A 22821-nucleotide genomic window follows, 5' to 3' on the forward strand; every position below is an offset into this window, starting at 1 on the left:
ATAAATACAGTACAATTAAAACCATAGATTTTCCTTTTAAGAGTAATTTTTGAATCTGGATAAGGAGCATAGATTTCTTCATGTTGATGGGTCTGCTTGTCCTCCTTTCTCCCTTAAATATAGAGATGAAAACTCGTTATTATTATGACCCATTCTCTAAAACTAAAGCTTATATTTTATTTTCATTCTATATACACATAGATAAAAAGGTAAATCTTGCTCTGAATAAGTGCTTTTAGGTTGTTCGCCCTTGTCTCTTACCTTTAGGAAATCTGGTTACCCAATACTCTGGAGCTCTGTTAGATGCATCTTGAGGTGGATGAAAACCTGCAATGGATCTGGCTTTCACCAGGTGGAAATCGCTTCTCAGACCTGGAACTAAAACATGGCCACACAGACAGAAAGATGCTGATGAATCAGCATGAGCATCAATACCAGATCATGTGCAGAAAGAGGAGTTGTCCCTTTTGGATTCTATTTCTCTAAGGCAAACCCTTTATAACAAACATCTAAAATTAGTTTAAATGGCACATGTTTGATTTTTCTGAGAATTAGTTAATAATGAAGCCTTACCAATCACTTCTTTCCAATTCTGTGAACTCATTCACATGGGTGTGGGCAGCTCCTTTACTGCCTGGTGACAAGAGGCAACATAAACACACAGTTCTGATATGAAAATGTGCTTTAAGGACACCGCAGCATTAACAACTAGCCTTCTTTTGTTGCATTTCTCCACACATCCCGCACCCCACTTTTACCAGTGAATTAATGCAGCCCACATACTGCCATCTGGTGGTGTTGAAAGCTAATTACACCTATTTTTATGTGCAGTCATTGTTCTGCAATCAGTCAATCTCTGAAATATTTAAATCAGTTTCTCCAATGATGCTCAAAAAAACCCCAACTGATAATAAGGCTCTCTGCTTCGAACAGAGCTGATAATTAACTCAATCTCCTAAAAGCTGCCTCGGACAAAGAAAGGGATCACTAGTCACGTTGCATTCGAGCTGCGACCCCTAGTGGCCAAGAAGGGTAAATGTCCAGCTCCTCCTACTTGCAGAAAGCCTTTGCAGACAGCTGCAGTGATTTTGGTGCAGTGAGCCAAGATATGCAACACATGTATGCATGATTTCAGTGGCATTCTGGTTACCACACCCAAGACAGTATGCGATGTTGGTTTTTATTAGAGTCTGAACCAAGGGCAATTTAATTCCTAAAAATTGTTCTCAAACTTGTTTTTGTTTTAATGTGAAAACATTAGTAGATTCAAAGAAATACATACTGGTGGTATGTTCTATAAATAGCCTAAACAGAAAACTTGGACTCGTCCTCTTTGAACCCTGATAAAAAGGTACTCTACTGTGCAAAAAAGTTTAGTACATAATCTTTAAAAACAAAAACGTTTCAAAGAAGCCAGACTTTCTTATAGGCTTTTAAAGTGGTCTTAAGAGATAGTTCTTCAGACTTTCTGGTGGTCTTGTAAAGCTTTCCTGCTTTGTTTGTCCATGATTCTACCAATACTTTAGACAAAAGCAGACATCTATCAAGGTACCAATGTCTTGTTTTCTTCGTGTTCTTATAACTCATTTCTGGTTTTGGATATCAGACATGATCAAAGGAAAATTAGCTGATTTTTGATTAATGACCAAATGATTGATGAATTACTAACAAAAAGGCTCCTAAACTCAACAAATGAATGTTTTTTTCCCTACTCCAACTTGGAAAATAACCTAATTTAAAAAGGAACTTTATGTATTCTGTTGCAACTGTCCAGAAGAACCGTTTAGTATCTCTAACTGTACTTATCCTAAGGTTTTCAGACAGACAAAAATTTGACTTGGGTAATCGACCCAAACACAGTATCTGTCAGGTTTCAGATGTTTGCAGGATTTTTCCCCATTTTTTTAATGACTCTCAGATGCTGTTAATCTGTCTTTGAGTGCCTGACAATCGTTTTGTTCTCTACTAGTCTATGTTCATGTGATTCTAAAAGTGAATGAAAGAAAAAAAAACTAACCAAACAAAAAAACAGCAACTCTAAGGCATCCTTTGGTAGGACAGGAGAACTGTTGATCAAAACGACTTTTAAAAGATGGCAAGAAAGTCTGAGCTGCATTGGAACAAATTATGAATTAGTGTTTTCAATTTTTTGCACAGCAATATCAATAACAGAAAAAGTCTTCTTTAACTACAGATTATATAAACAAACAAAAGAAAAAAAACAAAGAACTAAATTTATGCTCAAGCTTCTGAAGCGATTATAGTCAACTACAGGAGAGGAGGCAGTACTCTGTGCAAGGCTGGCTCACCCTCAAGTACCGTTCAGGTGAGTTCCTCACTCTAGTGGTGCCGCTCACTTTGCTTCTCCACCTAGGCAGGTTGGAATAAGAGGACAGACACATGAAACAAAATACAAAACAATGACACCAACAGGTAAAGGCTAGAGAATTGTTATTTGTCGTGGTAAACACATTCTCTCAGGTGGAGCGTTCTGTGAGTGAGATTATGTTTAAACAATGATAAACCTCAAGATGGCCAGATCCCTGGCATCTTTAACAGGAGAGAATAGATTCTCAGAAAGCAACAAGATCAAGTCAAATCAATGTAGAAGATCTATTCCAAGTCAGTGTGCGTCACACTTTGAATTTAAGAGTTTTAAGTGCTCACCATTACTCAAACTTGTTCTCGGCTTTTAATTTATTTTACGGTGCACATAAAATAAATATGAGTTCAACTGCAACCAACTTCATATTTGAAACAAATGTGTACAACTAGGGAGTTTAAAGAAAATACAAACCTGCTGGAAAAGTCTTTTTTTTTCCATCAAGTCAGTTAGGACTTGCAGCTGGAAAATGTGATTAGGTCACCTGATAAGCAGCACATATTCTTCAGAGGGATAAATGCTGCTTCTTCCTGTGTCTCGAATCGCAGAAGAAAACATTTGAAGAAGGTAGATGGTTTAAGAGAACAGTTTGAGAAATGGGAACAATTTTGGGGAATGTTTGTGTGAATTGTCAATTTCACCATCAACAACGGTGTGTGCAGGAAATGCAGCAGTGTTACTGAACAAACATTTGAAGGATAGAAGTTAAAACCCTGTTTAATCCAGACAAGGTCTCCTGTTCTGTTGGACTCTTGCAATTCAAGTTTATTTGCGGTTCTCCCTAGAGGGGAAAAAAATTTTGACTTGGGAAAAAGAAAATTCTTCTTTTGAATCAAAGAATTGAAGTTATAGATCAAATCACAACACTGAGTTTGAGGTTCTGACAATGGACTGATGCTCATCTGAGTTTTATTGAAACGGAACAAACGTAAAAGTTATAAATACAAATAACATCAGAGAACAAACTGCTATGGCTCTTAAGGTAAGCCAAACCAATTCCTACGGGGCAAGTTGAAATAAAACATGGAAGTTATGTTATCAGTTTAAAAAAAGAAAGAAAACACAATTTATCTATCTCTAGAAGTGCTAGGCGTACACTTTGGACATTACAAAACTTTTATTCTTTTTTTTCCTTTGGTGGATTCCTTTCTCCACCACTGCAAAAGAAATGAATACGAAGCTCTAACCATATGCATTTATTTACAAGCATGATCCTAAACTACTATAATAAACCACAAATTAAAAGGAGTACAAGAAGGGGAAGAAAAATGGGAGCATGGACAAGAAACTTCCTGCAAGGCCATGTGTTGTATTTAATGTCCAACCAAATTTTTGAGAATGAACGTCCGCTTTTTTGTCAGTGTTCTTTGTTGGCTTTAAAAGGACCAGGCACAAAAATTTCCAATAAAATTGTACTTATTTTTAAAGATGTGTCCCAATGTAACCGCAGGAGTAAGAAATGACCACAACGGTTACGTTCATTTCTTCAGCCAAAAGGATTTCCAGCCAATCGTCTTGAGCCAATTCTGCAGTCTGTCCATTTTTCTGAGATATATGTATATACAGATTTTTTTTCATGAGGGATGAAGAATAAGAAGAATAAAAAGTCAATCAAAAAATTGTGGCCAATCTCCTTTTTTTTTCTTTTGTAGTTTTCCTCTTTTTTTTGTTGTTGCCAAATACCTTTAGGTGCATCTACTTCCACTGTTGCCCATAAGAATCCTGTGAAAACTCCATGGTGTCATTACTGTAACCATAGTTACCGGAATAGTCGGCCCCTTGCTGCAGGGGCTGCTGGGCGATGGGCTGGGACCCCCAGTTCTGTTGGTTGTTGGTCTGACGGCGCTTGGAGTCAGGTTGGTTAAATACGTCGGCCTTCCTCTTTCCGCCGACGTTGCCCCCGCGATTGCCTCTGGCACCGCGAGGACCACGGCCCCTCTGAGGCTGGAAGGGCGCTCCCCGTCCTCCTCGAGCGCCGCGCGGGCCACCAAGGGGTGGCCCTCTCTGGGCAAAGCCGCCCCGGCCTCGTGTTGGAGGAGCGCCACGGGCTCTTGGAGGAGGAGGCCCACCCCTGGTGGGGCGAGTACCACGGCTCCTCATGCTGTACATGTCTTCATAGCCGTAGTAAGGGTCTTCATAGCCACCACGGTAATCATGATAGTCATAGCCATAGTAGTCATCATAGTAGTCCTCATAGCCATAGTAATCAGGGGGATAAGCATAGCCCCCTCGGCCACCACGGCCCCTACCTCGGCTGGGTGGTGGCATGCGAGGAGGTGGGTAGTAGTAATAGTCATCATACCTGTGAGGGACATAAATATTAGATCTGTAAACAACTGACCAATCATTAGGGCTGAAACAGTTAATCGTCAACTAGTTTAGTAATTGATTAATTGCTAATTGGAGCAAACAGAATTAAAAAAAAAAAAAAAAGACCATTTGCTGCAAGAAAAATAGTCTCAGAGTAGAAATTAAGCAAAAATGATGCAAGGAAGTTTCAGGTTGGGCATTAAAGATAAAAACAAAACAAAAAAAACTGCTTTGTCTGTAAATATGGTTTACTCAGAACTCCTCTAGTGGCAGTTTTTGCTTCACCCGGTTAGCATACACAGAAGCAATGCTATGCTATTGCATTTTAGGCAATAAAATGTTTTTTTTAAAACTTGAATTATTTATTTTAATGTATTTCTAGTATTGTATAAAATAAGTGCTTCAATGTTACATGTGCAGAATTTGCCAGTTTTTTTAAAATTCCATTAATCATCAGAGTAATTGATTACTGAAGTAATCATTAGCTGAAGCCCCATCAATCATGTGATTGACTCACCCGCCACCCCTGGTGGTTTGACGGGCTGCTTGGCGCTCTTTCCTCTTCTTATCTGGGGGCTTCGCCAGGACGATCTCGATTTCTTCCCCTCCAAGCTCCTTACCATTCATTTCCTCCATAGCCTGAACAGAATTAACAATTAATTGCTAATTTAAACAGAATCAAATACACAAAAATCCTTCAAACAAAAAAAAAAATTCCTACCTTTACAGCAGCATCCCTATCTTCAAAATGGACAAAAGCGTAATCTTTCAGCTTTTTCACTCGTTCTAGTTTCCCGAACTGAGAGAAGGTTTTCTCCAGAAGCTCTTCTGTCACAGATGTAGCCAGTTTTCTCACAAAGAGCACTTTCACCTGTGATTACAGTAAGTATGGTAAGTTCCTGGAAAACATAAGACTGAGAATGGATTTTAAATGTGAACCGCTCACTTTTGCCATGACTTCTGGGTCAGGTTCAGCAACAGGGTCAGCCCACTCCACGGTGACTGGGTTCCCCCAAACTTTGACCTTTCCACTCATTAGGCGGCGGCGCGCCTGAGCTGCGGATTTGTGATCCTCGTACTCGAGGAAACAAAAGCCCCGGTTCTTCTTCTTGTCATCTGGCTGGTGATACAAGATCACATCTTGTAGCCCCTCTGTAACATAATTCAAAAACATATTTTGTTACAAACACAAATGCCTATCATTATTACCAACTGCAAACTTATGAGGTTATAAAAGACAATTGATTCTTTACAACTGAACAAACCTGTGACTTTGCCAAAGTCTTCTAATATACTGTCTCTTGTCTTGTTCTTTGGAATCGATCCAACAAACAGGCGATTGTTTGCAACAGATATACACACTCCCAAATACTTCCCAGGGCGAATTTCGTGGTTATCACACTGGAAACAAAAACACATTTGCAAAATCTTAACAGAAAATCTCCCGTAGAGGAGATTGAGTCAAAGCAGTTTTTCAAAATGTTTAAAGGCTTAAAAAAAAAAAAAAAAAAAAGAAATATAAATGGCCATTGCTCATCCTATTAGAAAAAAATAGCATCAGTTTAGTTATAGCTGAACGACAAAAATCACTCTGTTTGATTGCACAACAACTACTTACAAGCTTCACAGCCTTTTGCGCATCATCTTTGTTACAGTAAGTGATGAAAGCGTAACCCCTGTTCTGACCAGATAGGGGGTCCATCATTAACCTCAGGTCCCAGATGGGACCAGCAGATTCAAACAGTGGCACAAGCTCATCTTCATATAAATCCCTGGGGATCTTTCCAACAAACACCTGAATGAGAACAGAAATACAAGTTAAGCTTCAATATTGAAATCTATGATGAATCTATTATCAGGCATAGGTTAACAGTGTTGGTTTCAGATTTCTTAGTTTCTCCTTATCCGTCTGACAGAAGAGAAATATTTTTAGTTATAGATAATTCAAGTTTGAATTAATTAGAATTTTTCTTTCAATAATGGCTACAATACAGATGTTATTTCTTTAGACCAACTACTGACCTCAGTTCCGATCCCTGGCTGCGTGCCGGTGAACACGCTCTCAGGGGGAGGACCGCCATACTTCCTCTGCCCTGTCGTCACATCCAGAGTATAGGCTGTCCGTTCCAACAGAGCCTAAACGTATATACAAAAGAATAATCAAACTATGTTTGCAGGGGAATGTGACGTAAACATTTACTCTTGGGGTTCTACACTATAAATCCCATTTAGGTTACCTTTATTTTTGCTTCATCTGGACCTTTAGTTGACTCTTGGACCTTGCTTCCTTGTTTTTCTCGCTGCCTGTATGTCTTCATGACTCCACAAAGGAAAGCACTTTTATTCTACCAAGAAAAAATATCCACACAAATTAGTACAGATAGCAATAAAAAGTAAATAAAAAAACTGTTGCTGAAGCAAAACTCTGAAACTAAGCAGGTACCTGAACGTGGGATAAGTCACTTTCTTTAAATTGCTGCAGCACGGTAAGCGCTCCTTCTTCATTGAACTCTCGCAGAGCATCAATAGCCCTTTCATCCAGATCAGCATATGCCACCAACCCTGCAGAAAAAAATTATATTAGCCACAATCAAATGAAACACACTTGAATGTTTGTATTCTTCTTTTGTTCAGTTTTAAATATCCACCTGTCTGAAAGATGTTATCTAAACTTTCAGCCACTTTCTGAGGCAGCCCAGCATCAAGCAGAGTTTGATAATTTTCTGTATGTGTTGTTGTCACATCCATGGGTTCCTCTTCTTCCTTTGTTGGAGCAGAACTGCCATTCACCTCAGTGGCGGCCATTCTTCTGCAAGGAAAATAAAATAAAAACAAGTGATTAAATCTTATTCTGGTCTAAACAATGTAGAATCAGAAATTCCTAAAAATAAGAACAAGACTGTAGTAGAAAAAAAAAATCTTAAATTCTGGTTCAGCAAAGTCTTATGATTTTCTTTAAAATAAAGAGAATTTATTTTTATAATATAATTTCAGCTTATGGCTATAAGAACCCAATTATCAAAAATCCATATTTTAATCTGGAATTTCTTAATTATAATAGAAGTGTGGAATAAGAAAGTTTGAGCAACCTTTAAAGCAAACTCTTCAAATAGTTTTAATAACTGTAAGCAACGTGGTATGGTTTCCGTTTCGAGTTAAAATAGCCCGGGCTCTCAGAGAAACCATCGGCACCTACAGTCCCGCCCCCTTCACATGCAAGCCAGCTACTAAGCTAAACGAACATGTTTCTTATGCAAGATCTACCCAGCATACGATACTATATAACCTAGATTATAAATACAAACGATCGAATAATTTATTTATCATATTTCAGCACATTAGCAGCGTTCAAGTACGTTTCCATCTTCCCTCCGAGACCAGGACCAGTCGCTAGCCTCCTAGCTAGGTATGGAAGCTAACAGGCCTCACCGTGCCGAGAGACACCGTCCACAAGCCAAACAGACAAAGGGCGCAGAAACAGGTAGTTAGCATAACTTACGGGTCAAATTCAGGCAGTCAACTGCAACGCACTTCAGGACGTGAATTTTTTTTTAATCTCTTACGGAGTAAATCAGCAGAAGGACGAGTGTTTGTGCTGAACCCACGAGACAATTTTCCAGACACCAACGGTCTCGTCGTCGGCTCGCCCGAACAACGCAGCCGCTCATCAACCATCGCGAGACATTGAACGAGACTTGATGAAGGGCAATGAGTGTATGGTGGGTTCGAATTTTATCGAAAGCGAATACAGGCGCCCTCATGCGGCGAAGAATTAAACTGAACATCTTTAAATGAAACAGCAGCAGCAAAGAAAGTGGCCGTTAAACGGAAGCACTCGTCTACAAACATTGGCAATTTTAAAAGTAAAAATTAAAACGGGTGCATTCTTACACTTTTTCTGTGCATTAAACATTTAAACCAAGACACAAATAGAAGCAAATTTTATCAAAATGAAAAAATTGTATTGTGATAATTTTTTTTTTTTTTACAAAAATCTAAAACATGCAGCATGAATGCATTCAGCCTCCTTTACTCTTGTATCCCTTAAAAATTTTTGCAAATCCCCTCATTAGTAAAATCTGTAATTTAATCTCAATACAAATACAGTTGCTTTATGAACTAAACTGAACAATAGTAAACAAATAACTTCACAAAGATCAAGGAACACAGCAGACAGGACAGAGATAAAGTTGTGGAAAAGCTAAAAGCTGGGTTTCATTATTAAGGCCTTAATAAAAGGGACAAACTATGACACAGCTTGGCAAGACCATGTTTTCTGTAGTTTCTCAAACATAATTAAACATGCATGTTAGGTTAATTGGTCTCTCTAAATGACCCTTAGTGGTGATTATATGTGTACTCTGTAGTTCATCCTGCATCTCTGATAAACTGGCCACAGGGTATCCAGCCTCTCACCAATGACTGATGGAGATGTGCACCAGACCTTTGATAAGTGGGAATAGACAATGGATGATTAGCAGCTCAGCTCTGTTTTATACACACTAGACAAGCTGGAGTTTTCTCTAATACTAACAACACTAAATAAGCTGACAACTTGACAATTCAGGAAGATGAATCACTTTATTGTTTCAGCCCTTAGAATGAGGTCAGTATAACAACTTATGATCACAGGGTCTGCCTTGACCAGGAGAGGAAACGAGTGAAATTCAACAAGTGGTGGCACTCGGGTAATAAGTCAGAGTAGGATTCTCTGCCTCAGTCGTCATGCGACAGCTTTCTGATTTTGCCCTTATGGCGGTCGATCTCTCTTTGTAGTCGCTCAATCTCCTTTTTATGATGTTCAATCTCCTCTCCGTGGTGCTTCCTCAGAGCCTCCATCTGCTCCTTCTCCCTCTCCCTGCAAGTAAACAAAATTCAGAGGGTTAAAAGGCTCACCTGGCACATAGGTTAGTGCATTTACTACAAGGATAACTAGTGGCTCACCTGAAGTACTGCTCCTCTTCCGCCGCTTCCCGCTTTCCGAACGCGCCTCCTGCCGACCTCACAGATCCTCCACCTCCTCCACCTTTCCCTGCACCTTTGCCCAGCTCACCAAGCTGATGGACACAAAAAGCATTCAGTTAAATCATTTGTTTGATTATTTGAGTCTCACAATCCATAGGGGCTTAATTCTATTACAAATAAAATGTCCCTCTCAGATGAGTAGTTAATATTACCTTTCAAAGAACAAATCTTTTATGCAGTTGACACTTTGTGTTACGGATAAGTTTTTTAAAACTCAAGTGTTCTCTATTAAAGGGACATTATTATGCATTTTCTAGGGGCATGGTGCCATTTCATAAGTACCTATGTTACCTTCATTTGTTATAAAAATGCTGTACACATGAAATATGACATAAGAAATTTTATTTTGTAGCTTAACACCCTGAAATTGGGTCTCTGTCCCGAATTGTATTTGAAATGTAATCAATTACAAATTTATTGATGGAACTTGACTTAATGCTGTGTTTTGATTATTGATTCCATGTTTCATTGTGTTTCTGTGTTTGTAATGATGTAAAGCACTTTGAAATGCCTTGCTGCTGAAATGTGCTATACAAATAAAATTTGATTGATTGATCTGTCTCTTCAAAAACTCCTGCTTTTTCTGAAACTTCGCCTTCAGGAAGTCATCGCAAGATAACTCCTCTGTTAACCCTTTAACAATGTTTTACCAGCATTGCACTGAGAAGTAGTTTGTACAATGAGCTCAGCAGATGCCCAATTCCACCAGGTGATTGCTAATCGCTGCTGGCTAGTCTGAAGGAGCTGAGTGGGGAAATTGTGGAGAAGTGGTGACTTAGAAGCTTGGAAACTGCAGCTTAAAGGAGGAGCTTTGTCTCGAAAGAGGAGCTAGGTCCACTCAGGCATTTTGCACAGCTGAATGGTTGCCACGGGAGATTAAAAGGATTTCTCAAACATACATTAAAGAATCAAAGCAACACTCTAGATATGTTTATGATTAGGGAATAACATTATAACACAAAGTAAATCTCAAATAGGAGGATTTCACGTAATACTGCCCCTTTAAAGGTTAGATTAAGACTTACTTCTGTATTTTTCTAGTGGATTTTTAAACTGTCTTTAGGTAATCTGTGACTCTTGTCCAACTTTATACCAAAATATTGATTAAAAAATAGAAATTCTCCTCTCTGGTTTAAAAAGAAAAGCTGGCCTTCTTTCTCTATTATTAATCAGAAGAAACCTGAAAAAAATGGATTATGATGAAGAATAGCTCCCACCTGCAGCTGCGTCTTGTGAACTGTGAGCACAAAAGCGCTACTCACTGACCCAGTTTTTGCTCAACTACTTCAAGACCTCAGTTGGCTTGAATTGGTGGGAGCATTTACAAATACAATCTTCCCATACCTTGTGCATATTATGAGATTTAATAAATCAAATTTGTAGTTCAATAGGATCCCAAAATCATCAGGAAAACAATGTCCTCTAGAAAGGAGCATGCTTCAAAGCAGTGTGAGAGACTTACATGTGGAGGTTTGCAGATTAGGCTGGACTAGTGTCTATGCAGCACTTTTTAACAGGCAAGAGAGAAGTACCCCTAAAAAAGCCATCAATCACCTGGTGCCACAATTATTTTGCTCTTCCTGCTTTCAAACACCCAGTTTCAAGAAACCTACAAATGCTCCCTGCAGTAATTAGAGAGAAACTATAATAATGATGCATGTGAATGGTCCATTTCAACTCACATATGAGGTCTACTGCAGCATTTTCATGCTGCAGTAGACCATACTATAATTTTGTTGATTATAGTATGTTAGTTAGCCTCATCAGAGTTCAAAACGACAAACAAAAGATACAGAGTTTCTCACTTGTAAGCAAGATGCCATAAACCAGAGTTTCCATGTCTGAGGGTAAATGTTGCCCAGCCTACCAGCGAATCCAAGAGCAACAACATTTATGGAGCTTTATCATTCTTGTTAATATGGAGCTGATATTCTTCACTACTGCCATATTATTGGACACAACGAAGAATTTCTGCAAACTCAACCATTCCATTTGTGCAGTGCCTTGAAATAACAATTATTGAAATTTGGTGTAATAAGTAAAACTTAAGTAAAAAGTATTCGAATGCTTAGGCTAACAAAATGTAGCATGAAGAAGAATCAAATCTGTATCTATAAATTATTTTAGTAGATCTTATTGTTAAGTCTATGATCCCAGACACCAGTTAAAATTCCTTGTTAAACTAACCAGATAAATCCTTTTTTTTGGTCATTTTGCATTTCCGTGCACTACTTGCATTGACAACAGCGGACAAAGCATTAAAAGCTTTTCAGACTGAGTGCAACATATGCTGGCCTCTCCTGAGGGCTGAAGTCATGAAGGTGAAGGGAGACAGGTGAACTTTTCACAACCTGTAGCTTGTTACTTCTGCAGACAGGAGGAGTACTGCTATTTTATATGCAGTGGGCATGCATACAGAACAGTTCTGCACAGTTAGATGTGCTCCAGTCCAGTTTTTTCTGTCTTGGTGGATATCTCTTACATTGGCTGCATACATGTTTAAAGTGTGACTTATTTGGTCAAAGTCCAACTTGGTTCTTCCCTCTCCCCCAATCTTAAGATTCATGTCTGAGTAAACGCAACAGCATGCATTTTGGTCAATAACCATATTTACTTGATCAAGTTAAAAGTCATTACATTTAAAGCGCGTCTGTGTTCCGATAGTTACGGTAATGCCTCGACATGAAAACCCCACACTCTGTCTAAATCCGAAGTAAAGCATGCACAGGAGGAAATCCTGTTTTTAAACTGCATATTTTCCTTTGATTATTTATTTAATCTTTCTTTCAAACACATCATTTTAATAATATGTAAAAAGAACATTTGACTGCAGAAGATTTGAACATGCAACACTGCCAAATATTGAACCAGACTGTGTACGTTTGCTTGGGGAGGAGCTGCTGAAATGTGTGTCAGAGGTGGGGAGGCTAAACCAAAGCCATGCATGCAGCCTTTACTATTGTTGGTTTTACTATATTTAGTAATAAACAAACAGATTTGCATCGATTGCTGACCAAAGTGGCTGTTCAAACACAGTGTGAGAAAACTTGAAGGTACTCTCTACAGAAGATGCAACAATCGACTGCTGGGCAAACAGGACTGGAGTTATGGATACAAAAACGGCAATCTTAAATAATAATAATAAACAAAGATAGGAGAGATTGCTCAAATGTTTTAATTTCATTTTATATTTTTAATGCAAAAGTAATTGGTTTTTACGCACTAGCTAAAAAGTAAAATCCTTGTAAAAAATCTACTTCAAACACTCATGACGCAACTAATATGACAAGTACAGTGTAAAGCAAGTGTCAAAGCAGCAAATCGACTTTGTTGTCGAGTGACAGATACACTAGGCGAGCTAATGCTAACCTCCTGGAACAAGTTCTCCCCATTTACCTGGTCAGATGACATCCTGATCTGGGTGGCGATGCACCTCTGCAGACTTCCCCTCAGAAACAGTCGCGCCATGAACCTGTCAGATACAACTAAATTCCGCCTCAAAAGATGCAAAACCTGGGCCACCTTCCAAACCCAACAACTTCGGGTCAGAAAAGCGGAAATTTGAAGTAAACGTCTCTAAACTGGGCGTGGAGAAACTCCAACTGAGAGAGGAGCGTGTTTGCTCAGCGCTGCCACCGCATGGCGAGGGGGAGAACTACAGTGGAGGAATTTATGTTGAAAATGTTGCAAAGATTTGTGTAATGGAGAGCACTTACACACATTTAAATGTACTTAATTATGTTTTAATAATAATAAAAAAAAAACCAACACCAAATAATACCAAAAATAAACAACACTGCTTTGTTAATAGATGCATGATTTTAACGAATCAGGTTATTTCCAAACTCAGTTCATTTTTATTTTTTGTTTCGTTTCGTACAGTTGCTAAATGTAAAACTAGCCACTGTACATGTGCCTGACCCAACTGTCACTATATTGTATATAATGAACAGCATGATAACATAGCGCCTTGTAGGAACATGTGACCATAACATCATGGATCATCAAGAAAATAAATAGTGCAGAAAAAAATAATTATACTCCTTGAACTTTTCATAAATTTAATTGTATTTAATCGGGTTTATTGCAGGCTGCACGGTGGTATAGTTGGTAGTTACCCATTGTCTTGTTAAACAAGAAGCTCCTGGGGTCAAATTCCGACCTGCAAGGAGTTTGCATGTTGTCCCCATGTATGCATACTCCGTCTTCCTCACACCTTCCAAAAACAAGACTGTTAGGTTAATTGGTCTCTGTAAATTATTGTAACATATAAGTGTGTGCATGCATGGTTGTTTGTTCTGTATGTCTCTGTGCTGCCCTGCCCTGCCATTGGCTGGCAACCTGTTTTGCAACTTTTAAAGTTTCTAGTTGTGGCACATTCTTTTTGATTGAAAAGAAAGATTGCACATGCACTGCACTGTAAAGATTGTTTGTTACAAAACCTTTAGAAAATCATTCATGCCTTTCCTTCTGCTTCAAAAACATGCATTATTTTGCAGTGGGCGATCTCTTAAAGTCCAAACATCATTTAACCAAATGTGTCAATTTAATGTGGCAAAATGTAAAACTAGCCACTGTACATGTTCCTGATTGTCAATTTTTTGATAGCTAAAGTCTACATTCCTCTACAAAGGAGCAGGGAAGATGGACAATACTAAATACTGGAGGAAAACTAGTTAGAGCCTTTGAGAAAGACAACAGTAAAGAAGTATGAATACTTTAGCAAGGTATTATCTTTTCCTGATGGACACAATTTCTGAATATTTTCATAATTGCACATTCCTTCTTAGTTTGCACAGAGATTTAATTTGAAATAATATTTACATCTCAGGTAAAACAAAGAAATTGACATTTTTTTTCTTCTTTCCAAGCAGTAATTCAGCTTCCGGACCATTGTGGAGGCGATTAAATCTTTTCTATTCACACAGGAAGAATTCCTTCAAATCTAACGCAGATAAGTGGGAAAACAGCCTTCTGTTTCTTTTCACAGATTTGTCCCTCTGTCTGATGTCATTTTACTGACGTTTGAAGCAATACAAATTATATACGGAGGGTGCTCGTCTCTCAAGTGCTGGATGAGACACTCTCAGCACCACAAAGGCAGGCTTCGCACTGCGAGGACAGGAGGTGGGTGTTCAGTACAGATGAGTCATGTTGGAGTTCCATTGATGAAGAGCACCCCAAAGCCCAACAGAGCTCAGCCCAGCACAGAGCCGCATGAGCTCACCATCACTGACGAGCCCGTTTCATCGTCTGAATCCACGGGAGGTGAAGGTCGACGAGCCAGTGCTGGCGTGGGGTTTTGTGCTGATGACGTGCTGCATTGTGTCATTCTATTGAGCCCAGAGATGACCCTGATGATGTGGAAGCGCTTTGCTGCCCCACCGTTTTGTGCAGCATCCTTGGTCTGTAAATAAAGAAAGGAGAAACACAAAAGACCGAAAGGTTGAAGGCCTGCTTGGGTCTTAGAGATAGAGCGGGATATAAGGAGCGGGCAGCTGAAGAAATACTTGTGCTGTTAGCTTCTTTTCCGACATTTTATTTCTGATTATTGAGTGACATCTTTTTCTCAGATGTGACAGGAAGCAGCCCAAATGAGGCAGTAGCAGCTCTGCAACAATTGGTGGCAGTGTGCACTTGTGCAAGCAGAGAGCATCTACTGTGAAATGCGTAGAAAGTAAACTGAAATATTGACTGTATGTCTATATGTTTAGTCATGCTTTATTCTTGTTGTAAAACCTGCAGCCAAAATGTATTTTGCGTTGTCACACATGCACATCCAGGTTTGCCATTTTAACTTGTGCAGTCATGATGAAAACATCAAGTTCTTATTACAGTAATCAAATTAAACAATATTGTCCTTCTCTGCCACATATCACAGAGAGCGTTCTCATTTTGTTACAAAAGAAGATTGATTTTTTTTTTCACGTTTGCAGAACATTATGTGCAGAGCGAGAGACCAAACATGAAGACGTGATGTCTACATATGAAACAAAATTCCAGATGCATTTGATAAATGCATGGAAATGAGAGAAATATTTCAATTTCAGTTTATTTTGGATGCAAAACAAAAAGACAGTAAATGTATAATTTTTGCATAATTTGCCTAATGTATAATTGCATATTGTATGTGGCTGCATTAGTTTTACATGTGTTACAATCTGTGTTGTATATCTACTAAATAAAGTTTGATTCTGCAACATTTTTCCATGTTTCTTTGCTCTTCTTTTCTATCCATGACCATACATGGACTTCCGGTCCACCGGATGCACAGCAGCCAGTTACCTAAATGCTGTCTGAGCTGCGCGCTCAAGTGTTGCAAGAGGAAATTGTATGCTGCCAGCAGCGCTAACCTGAGCAAAGACAGAGTAAGGTCATACAGATGAGATAGAGGGGTACAATGCCAAGGTCCTGTTTCATAATTTCTGCCTGCAAGGATGATCATTTAAATAATTTAAAAAGCTTGTTTCTAGCATTTTGAATTTAATTTGCATGATTCCATCAGCAGAGCTTTTTATTGCTGCAGGCTTTATAAATTCACATGTTTGTCATGGATAAAGCTTGTAGTCTGCTTTCCTTTGCCAGAGCATCAATAATTTCAAAGAACATCTCAGCAGTCAAACCTGCAGGATAAGAGAAGGCTGATACATTTTGCTCTGTTCAGGACTTTAACACAAGTAGAAAGAGATAATTAGATTGTGCTGGTGTGGAGATCTTGGAATGCATTGTTTCTTAAAATGCATAATTGTAATAATCTTTCAAAATTACACTCTTCACGCATGAAAATCTGCCATTTAAAGCATTTGGATAATCTCAATTAAACATTTTCCACATTGTAAGTGGAGTATTATTTATCCAGCCGGTTTCCTAAAACTATCAGTAGCCACAGCTGCATGTTTCCTCTGATAATACGAGATCTACATTCGAGGGATTTAATCCAGCAAACTTAATTGCACCAAGATGAATAATTCAGTAAGCATTTAAATCTGGAGAATAAACCCTGCTCAGTTCTCAACTTGCTTTGCTTCATGTGCGTTCGGCTTTGTCTTTCTCAGGGTCTGCTGGAGCTGAAATACATTGGTGTTAATAGCTCTCATGAGCTGCCTGTTTGCTGCCTCTGTTGCTATGGCAACTACCAGGACTGACAAAGGAGGAGGGGGTCCAGATTCTTTGTGTTCTCTGCATACAAGGTCCTTTCGATGGAGTTGCAGCTCAGATATTACATGCTGAACCTGCTGGCTGTCTGAGAACATTACAAGTTTTCTCGAATCATCCATGACAATTACAAAACAGTAAGTGCATTTCTCAAAACAGTTCGTTCAAAGGGCAAAACGCCACTTGCATAACTAATCTCTTTCTCAAAATCCTTAGTTCATTCCTCAAAAGTGAAAATCTGTGTCAGTGAACATGTCAGCAAATCAGAATGACAAGTCCTTCTTTCTTTGTGTACGGAAAAGACAGTCAAATTGATTAGTGTGTCGTCAACATAACAGTGTACTCTGGTGGGATGTTCTCATGTAAACTATGGCTAAAGTTTTGATGACAAGTTTTGTCAGTTGTAATTCTGGGAGATCAATGACAAGATTCACATTTAAACTGTAAGGTGTGGACAGAAAACGTCAGTATGATACAGAAAGGAAAAGACAGCACTGCAGCAAAAATGGGAACATAAGACATCTTCCTTGCAGTGCTGTAAGAATTACAGTCCAGTCGTTCTGTTCCTCCTGACATCAACATTTTATCAACATGACATATGCAATTGAAAATGTAGGAAACAGCAGAGAATTTCACATCATTACTTGCATGGACGTGCCAAATCTGATGCAACATTTTCAAAAAAAGTGAAAAAACTTTTTGACATGCACGTGACACAATGATTTGAAGATTGAACAAGTAGCTTTATTCAACATCTGAGAGACAGACAAAGCCACTGAGAAAACTGTAAAAAAGAGAATTTTGCACAAAAAAAAAATGTAAAGGCTTTTTACTTTTATAACACATATTTTTGAATCAAAACAGATTTTACTGCAGGTTGTAATCATTTTAAAAAGTTGCATTCATTCCTCAGGCACTAACTGCTTTTACAGATGCATTGTTTTTTTAAAGGAATTATTCATATTGGGGATACCAAAGTAATATTCTATGTGTTCCTTATTATTCTTTCCTGAAAATGCCTCCTAAATTGAATATTTTCTCTCAGGTGAATCTCAACCTTTACAGTTATGCTCAGCACACACACCAAACGAGAATTTAGAGAGACCAATTAACCTAACAATCATGTTTTTGGACTGTGGGAGGAAGCTGGAGTACCTGGAAAGAACCCATGCATGCACAAGGAGAAGATGCAAACTCAATGCAGAAAGACCCCGGGCCGGGAATCGAACCCAGGACCTTCTTGCTGCAAGGCAAGAGTGCTACCTACTGCACAATCCACAATTTGACCACTTTGTTCATAAATAAGGTGTCAGACTCTTCATTTAGATGACAGAAACTCAGATATGAAAACAAACTTGCTTTGGAGGATTTAACTATTGAAATTAAATGACATGCTTTGGCAGCTAGGTTTTGCAGGTTGCACTAATTGTTTAGAGAAATGCACTAGCTCTTGTGCAAATGTTAATAGTGACATGAGAAATGTACCAAGGCAACTGAAAAAAACTATAATTTCACCCTCTGATGGAGAGTATTATTCTCTATGCTACCCATTCATCTAAGGCTCAAACAAATCGGAGGTTCTGTAATCAGATGGTAAGCCAACAAAAGGCCCATAAAACGTATCTATGCATATATCTAAATAAAGGAATAACTTAGCTCACTTTCTTTGAAAACAAAACCCTTGTGGGTGCAAGTAACCCAAATCATGTAAATTATATGTCAGTTTTCCTTCCTGAATGATTTTGCTTTATTTTCAACTTTCATGGCCTAACTATAGGCCGTTCAGGGGATTTCTATGGTGCAAAATATCACTTTAATTTGCATGGCTAATAATACTGAAGATAGTCATTTGATTCCATAAGGGCAGTCAGCCCATGGGGTTAGCGTACCATGGGAACGAAGTAATGCACAGCAGGATTCCAGCTCTCAAGAGCATGTCGGCATTTCGGTGTGACGCACAAACACAGCTGTAATCCAACACAGCTGACTTCTTGCCTTTCAGAGAAAGACCCACATAAGAAGGAGGTCCATTTCTAAATGCACACCGGCGCTTTAGTTCTTCTAATCACTAGGGAAAGTGCAAGGAAATCAAAAGATGTGTGGGCAAAAGAGAATATGCCAGTGTGAATATGTATGCATTACTTTTTAAGGTCAGCAAGAGACCACTTATTTCCTCTGCATCTCCTCTTATCAAGTTTGCACTTGAGTATTTTCTCAGAAGATTATGTGATTGCCTCAAAGACAAAGAGTTCCTGCATCAGCAATGGACCAACAGAAGCTTAGGCGTTATATGGTCTTGTTTTTTTATTTGTTACACTTTGACAGTTGAGCTTCATCTAAAACTTACTGAGCTGGAGATGATAATTTTCAAGTTCATGCTGCTTCGTTCTCCGATTATGCACAGTTTAACAAAAAAGAAAGAAAAATGTACCAGCAGCTTAGATATTGTCAGAAATCTTTAGTAAGGAGCTAACTTTTATTTTTATTGAGTGATAAATGCTCCTTTAAGACAGTTTCACAAATGCGCATTAGAAAACTGATGCTACTCATATTGAAATAATGCGCTTGGTCAGGTGAAATCTTCACCCACAATGAGTTTGTTGACCTTCACAGAGCAAAATATAAAACACAGAAACACCTGAATGTCATTGTTGATTTTGAAACATTTTGATAATTTTTATGAAAGCAATAAAAGTCAAAAATTTAAATCTCCAGAGGTTCCACAGCATTAAACTTGTTTGGAATCTCACGTTTCCGATTATGATAGACAGAAGATATGGTTTGAACTTCCTCTTTACTCCCACTCTGGATTCACATCATGTCTTTTTCAACTTATTATTGATTTGTAGCTATGGTTAAGTTATTATTTGAGTTGTTGTGACATTAACCATTTGCTCCCAGATGTAAACCACCTTGTTGCTATTGGTCTTTCAAAAAACAAATAAAAGAAATCCCTGAGAATTAGTTCAACATTTTTGCTTGTAGGACAGGGTATGTCACCGGCTAGATATGAAGTGAATGAGGAGTAGGTGGTACTTTCCTCCTGCATAGACATGCATGTGGTGCATCTACATTGCGGCACAGGAAGTTGCCAGGTTGCAGAGATGGTAATTGACAGGTTAGTTCATTAGCATGTGCAGCCGTAATGTTACTTCCATAATTATTCTGCCTTTCTACTACATTAGACTTAAAGTCACCTCTTTACATCATGCTAACAACATAGTGGGACATGTCTCACTATGTCGGCTTTCTGCTTACTTTTTTGTACACTGTATGGTCTGCAGATAAGATGCTATTCTTTTTATCACGCATTGGTTTTGTTGTTCTAATCGTAGCGATTAATCTTGTTTTTCCCCCCAGCCTGATGTTTTTTAGGATCTAATGATGCATTGCTAAAATACCCGATTAAGAGGCCGCTTCAGTCTTGTTGTTTTCCACCAAGGTGCTAATTAAAATTGGGATTCATGTTGTTTGGATGTTGAATTGGGAATTGCGTGCACATGTTTCAGTAATGAGGCTTGGGGATGTCATCAGCTTTGGGATTCAGATTTTGATGTAAACAAACATGCATACAGAGACTGTATGAATTTGCTTATAATTACTGTGACTGCAATTGAATTAACCCTGGGACTGAAATAAGCAAAATAGCTTGAAATGTGCAAATTTCTTCTATATTTACTGACAGTGATTTCCACATTTATTGCAGATCTGGTAAAACCCAAATCTATTATGAGTACTCAGGACTTTTGGTATTTTAAGCTGGGTTTTTAGTCTTTTTCTTGAGTTTTAGATTGACTAAATTCTCTTGTGATCTACTTAGCTTCTTTGCCTCCTAGTTTCAGAAATGACTCTTTACTATGGTTTGCCACATGCATGTTCTTTTTATTTATGAGGATGAGAACATTTCAGGGATGCAGACATAAATTCAAGTGAGACCATCATCCATTTTCCCCCTGCTTTTTAATACCTTGTTGTATTTTCAGCCATTCTGTTCTTTTGCTGGCTGATTGTGACAGTCTGCACCTCATGACACCAAAGAAATAAAAACGATAGGCGACAAAGCAAAAAAACTGTAGAATTCTCTCCAACATTAGGTTGCTGATTGTCATCATCATTAGCAGCCTGTGCCGAGTTTCACATTGACGACTTGTGGTGGGGAAATAAATTAGCACAAAATGTTCAAACAGTCTCCAAAGTTATGCAAACAAAACCAGAGGAAAATGGTGTGTGTCATGTGATGATGTGGTAGCTGTGAAAATAAAACGTATGAGGTGAAGCACCATTTTTAATCAGACCGATCTGCTCTCTGATTGACCTCATAAAAATGAGCAGAGCTGCTAAAAGGCATCATGTAAATCTCCTTTCTGCTTATGCCTCGCAGCCACATCATGCCTGAATTTAAAAAAAAGGACAAGAAGTGATTACAGAGAGCAACGAGAGCGGGATCAGACAATATTGAAAGTGAAGCAGGAAAATCTAAGTTTGAGCCAACTCCTAATTTTAGAAACGATTCTGGCCCTTGTTAATTCTTTATTCTCATTACTCAACATCACAAGTTGTTTCTCTCTTGGTAATGATGTGCCGCCTTTCGAAGGATGGAAATAGAACAGAAGAGAATTACACTTTCATCATCTTAAATGACTGCTGTTTTATGCACCTGAAAATAACACCTCTATTTACAGAGCGACATGTTCGCCTCAAGCTTTAATGCTGCTGGAGTTCAACATCTTACAGTGGCATTTTTTTGTGTTACTTGAGCATGGAGTTGTGCTTTTAGGTATTAGTTCTTGTACTTTTTGTCTATGTGGATATCACACTGCATGGGTTATCTGTAGGTAATCTGGCTTTCTTCTCTTGTAGATGTGCATGCATGTTGAGTTAATTAGTTTCTGGAAAGCTACATACTTTTTCCTTTGGTTATTGCTACTGTCTGTGGAGAAGGAATGCCCATTTCTCAACAAAATATTTAATTATCTGATAAATTGCTATTGGATGGGGAGATGATCAATAGGGTCAGGGATAACTCTAAGAAATGGGATTCATTCATGTGAGACCAAATAATGCACGTTTTTATGTGCTTCACAATCCTCTCATGTTTAAGGCTATCTCTGTTGCTTGTGCAATTCTTTGGTACTTTTTCCTTACACTAAGCTTTTTTGAATTTCTTGGATGGCGCACTCTGCTAGCATTCAGATTCTTTAGCAATAACATTTTGTGTCTTACCCTTCTTGTAGAAGGAGTCAGTATCAGCATTCATCTGAATGATTTTTCTTGGCCATATCACAAGATTTCTACATTAGAAATGCTGAATTGCAGCATTATTTACTATCCTGTTTTAAGTACTTTGATTTTTGTCTTTTCATTAAAATGCAAGTTTTACTTTTTGATTTAAGTTAAATGAATTAGCCATTCTAAATTATTGTCATTAACTTGTGAGTCAATTAGACTCTAAAACACAGGTATTTTTTTCTCTTAAGAAGGTTTAAAGATGAAGATATAATAAAAGGGAAAAATGTTTATATTATTTGATATAGATGTGTTTTATTAGAAATAATTCACATTCATTATTGTGCTGTGAAAACTGTACATTGACACAGTTTAAAACAGAAATCTTGACAAGAAAATACTCAACACAGGTAACTGAAATTGGGTTTTAGGCAGGACAAGAAAATTGAAAAAGAAAAGAAAAAAATCAAAACAAAAAAAGACGTTAGGAATTCGCTGGTAGAACATACAGTCGAGTTATAGTAACACATTGTTACAGAAGACATGAGGTTCTATTATTCACTGCTTTACAGCTGAGAGTAATAACAAATATCCTGAAGAACAGTTAGGAGATAATCAGAGGCTTATTCACTCTGTATTACCTTTTTTTAAAATATAGAAGTATGATCAACTTTCACAGAGAACTCCAAATATGGAGTCTTGTGCAAACAAATCTATAGTGA

General features: G+C 38.2%; 2 protein-coding genes across 2 annotated transcripts; both read right to left on the reverse strand.

Annotated features, from left to right (window-relative positions):
- Positions 1-3254: 3254 nt before the first annotated feature.
- LOC114155710 (heterogeneous nuclear ribonucleoprotein R) lies at positions 3255-8368 on the reverse strand. The gene is made up of 11 exons (XM_028035740.1): positions 8193-8368; positions 7342-7502; positions 7137-7255; positions 6931-7038; positions 6716-6829; positions 6312-6488; positions 5959-6094; positions 5640-5845; positions 5415-5564; positions 5211-5332; positions 3255-4685 (listed from the first exon to the last, which is right to left on the reverse strand). Exons 2-11 carry the CDS (start codon positions 7496-7498, stop codon positions 4079-4081), a joined length of 1896 nt encoding a protein of 631 aa, XP_027891541.1. The 5' UTR covers positions 7499-7502; positions 8193-8368; the 3' UTR covers positions 3255-4078.
- Positions 8369-8766: 398 nt separating this feature from the next.
- On the reverse strand, positions 8767-13316 carry LOC114155711 (ATPase inhibitor A, mitochondrial-like). The gene is made up of 3 exons (XM_028035741.1): positions 13115-13316; positions 9638-9750; positions 8767-9551 (listed from the first exon to the last, which is right to left on the reverse strand). The coding sequence occupies exons 1-3, from the start codon at positions 13184-13186 to the stop codon at positions 9410-9412; spliced, it is 327 nt and encodes a 108-aa protein (XP_027891542.1). The 5' UTR covers positions 13187-13316; the 3' UTR covers positions 8767-9409.
- Positions 13317-22821: the final 9505 nt, after the last annotated feature.

The sequence above is a fragment of the Xiphophorus couchianus genome, chromosome 13 (genome assembly GCF_001444195.1).
Source record: "Xiphophorus couchianus chromosome 13, X_couchianus-1.0, whole genome shotgun sequence".
Classification (NCBI taxonomy): domain Eukaryota; kingdom Metazoa; phylum Chordata; class Actinopteri; order Cyprinodontiformes; family Poeciliidae; genus Xiphophorus; species Xiphophorus couchianus.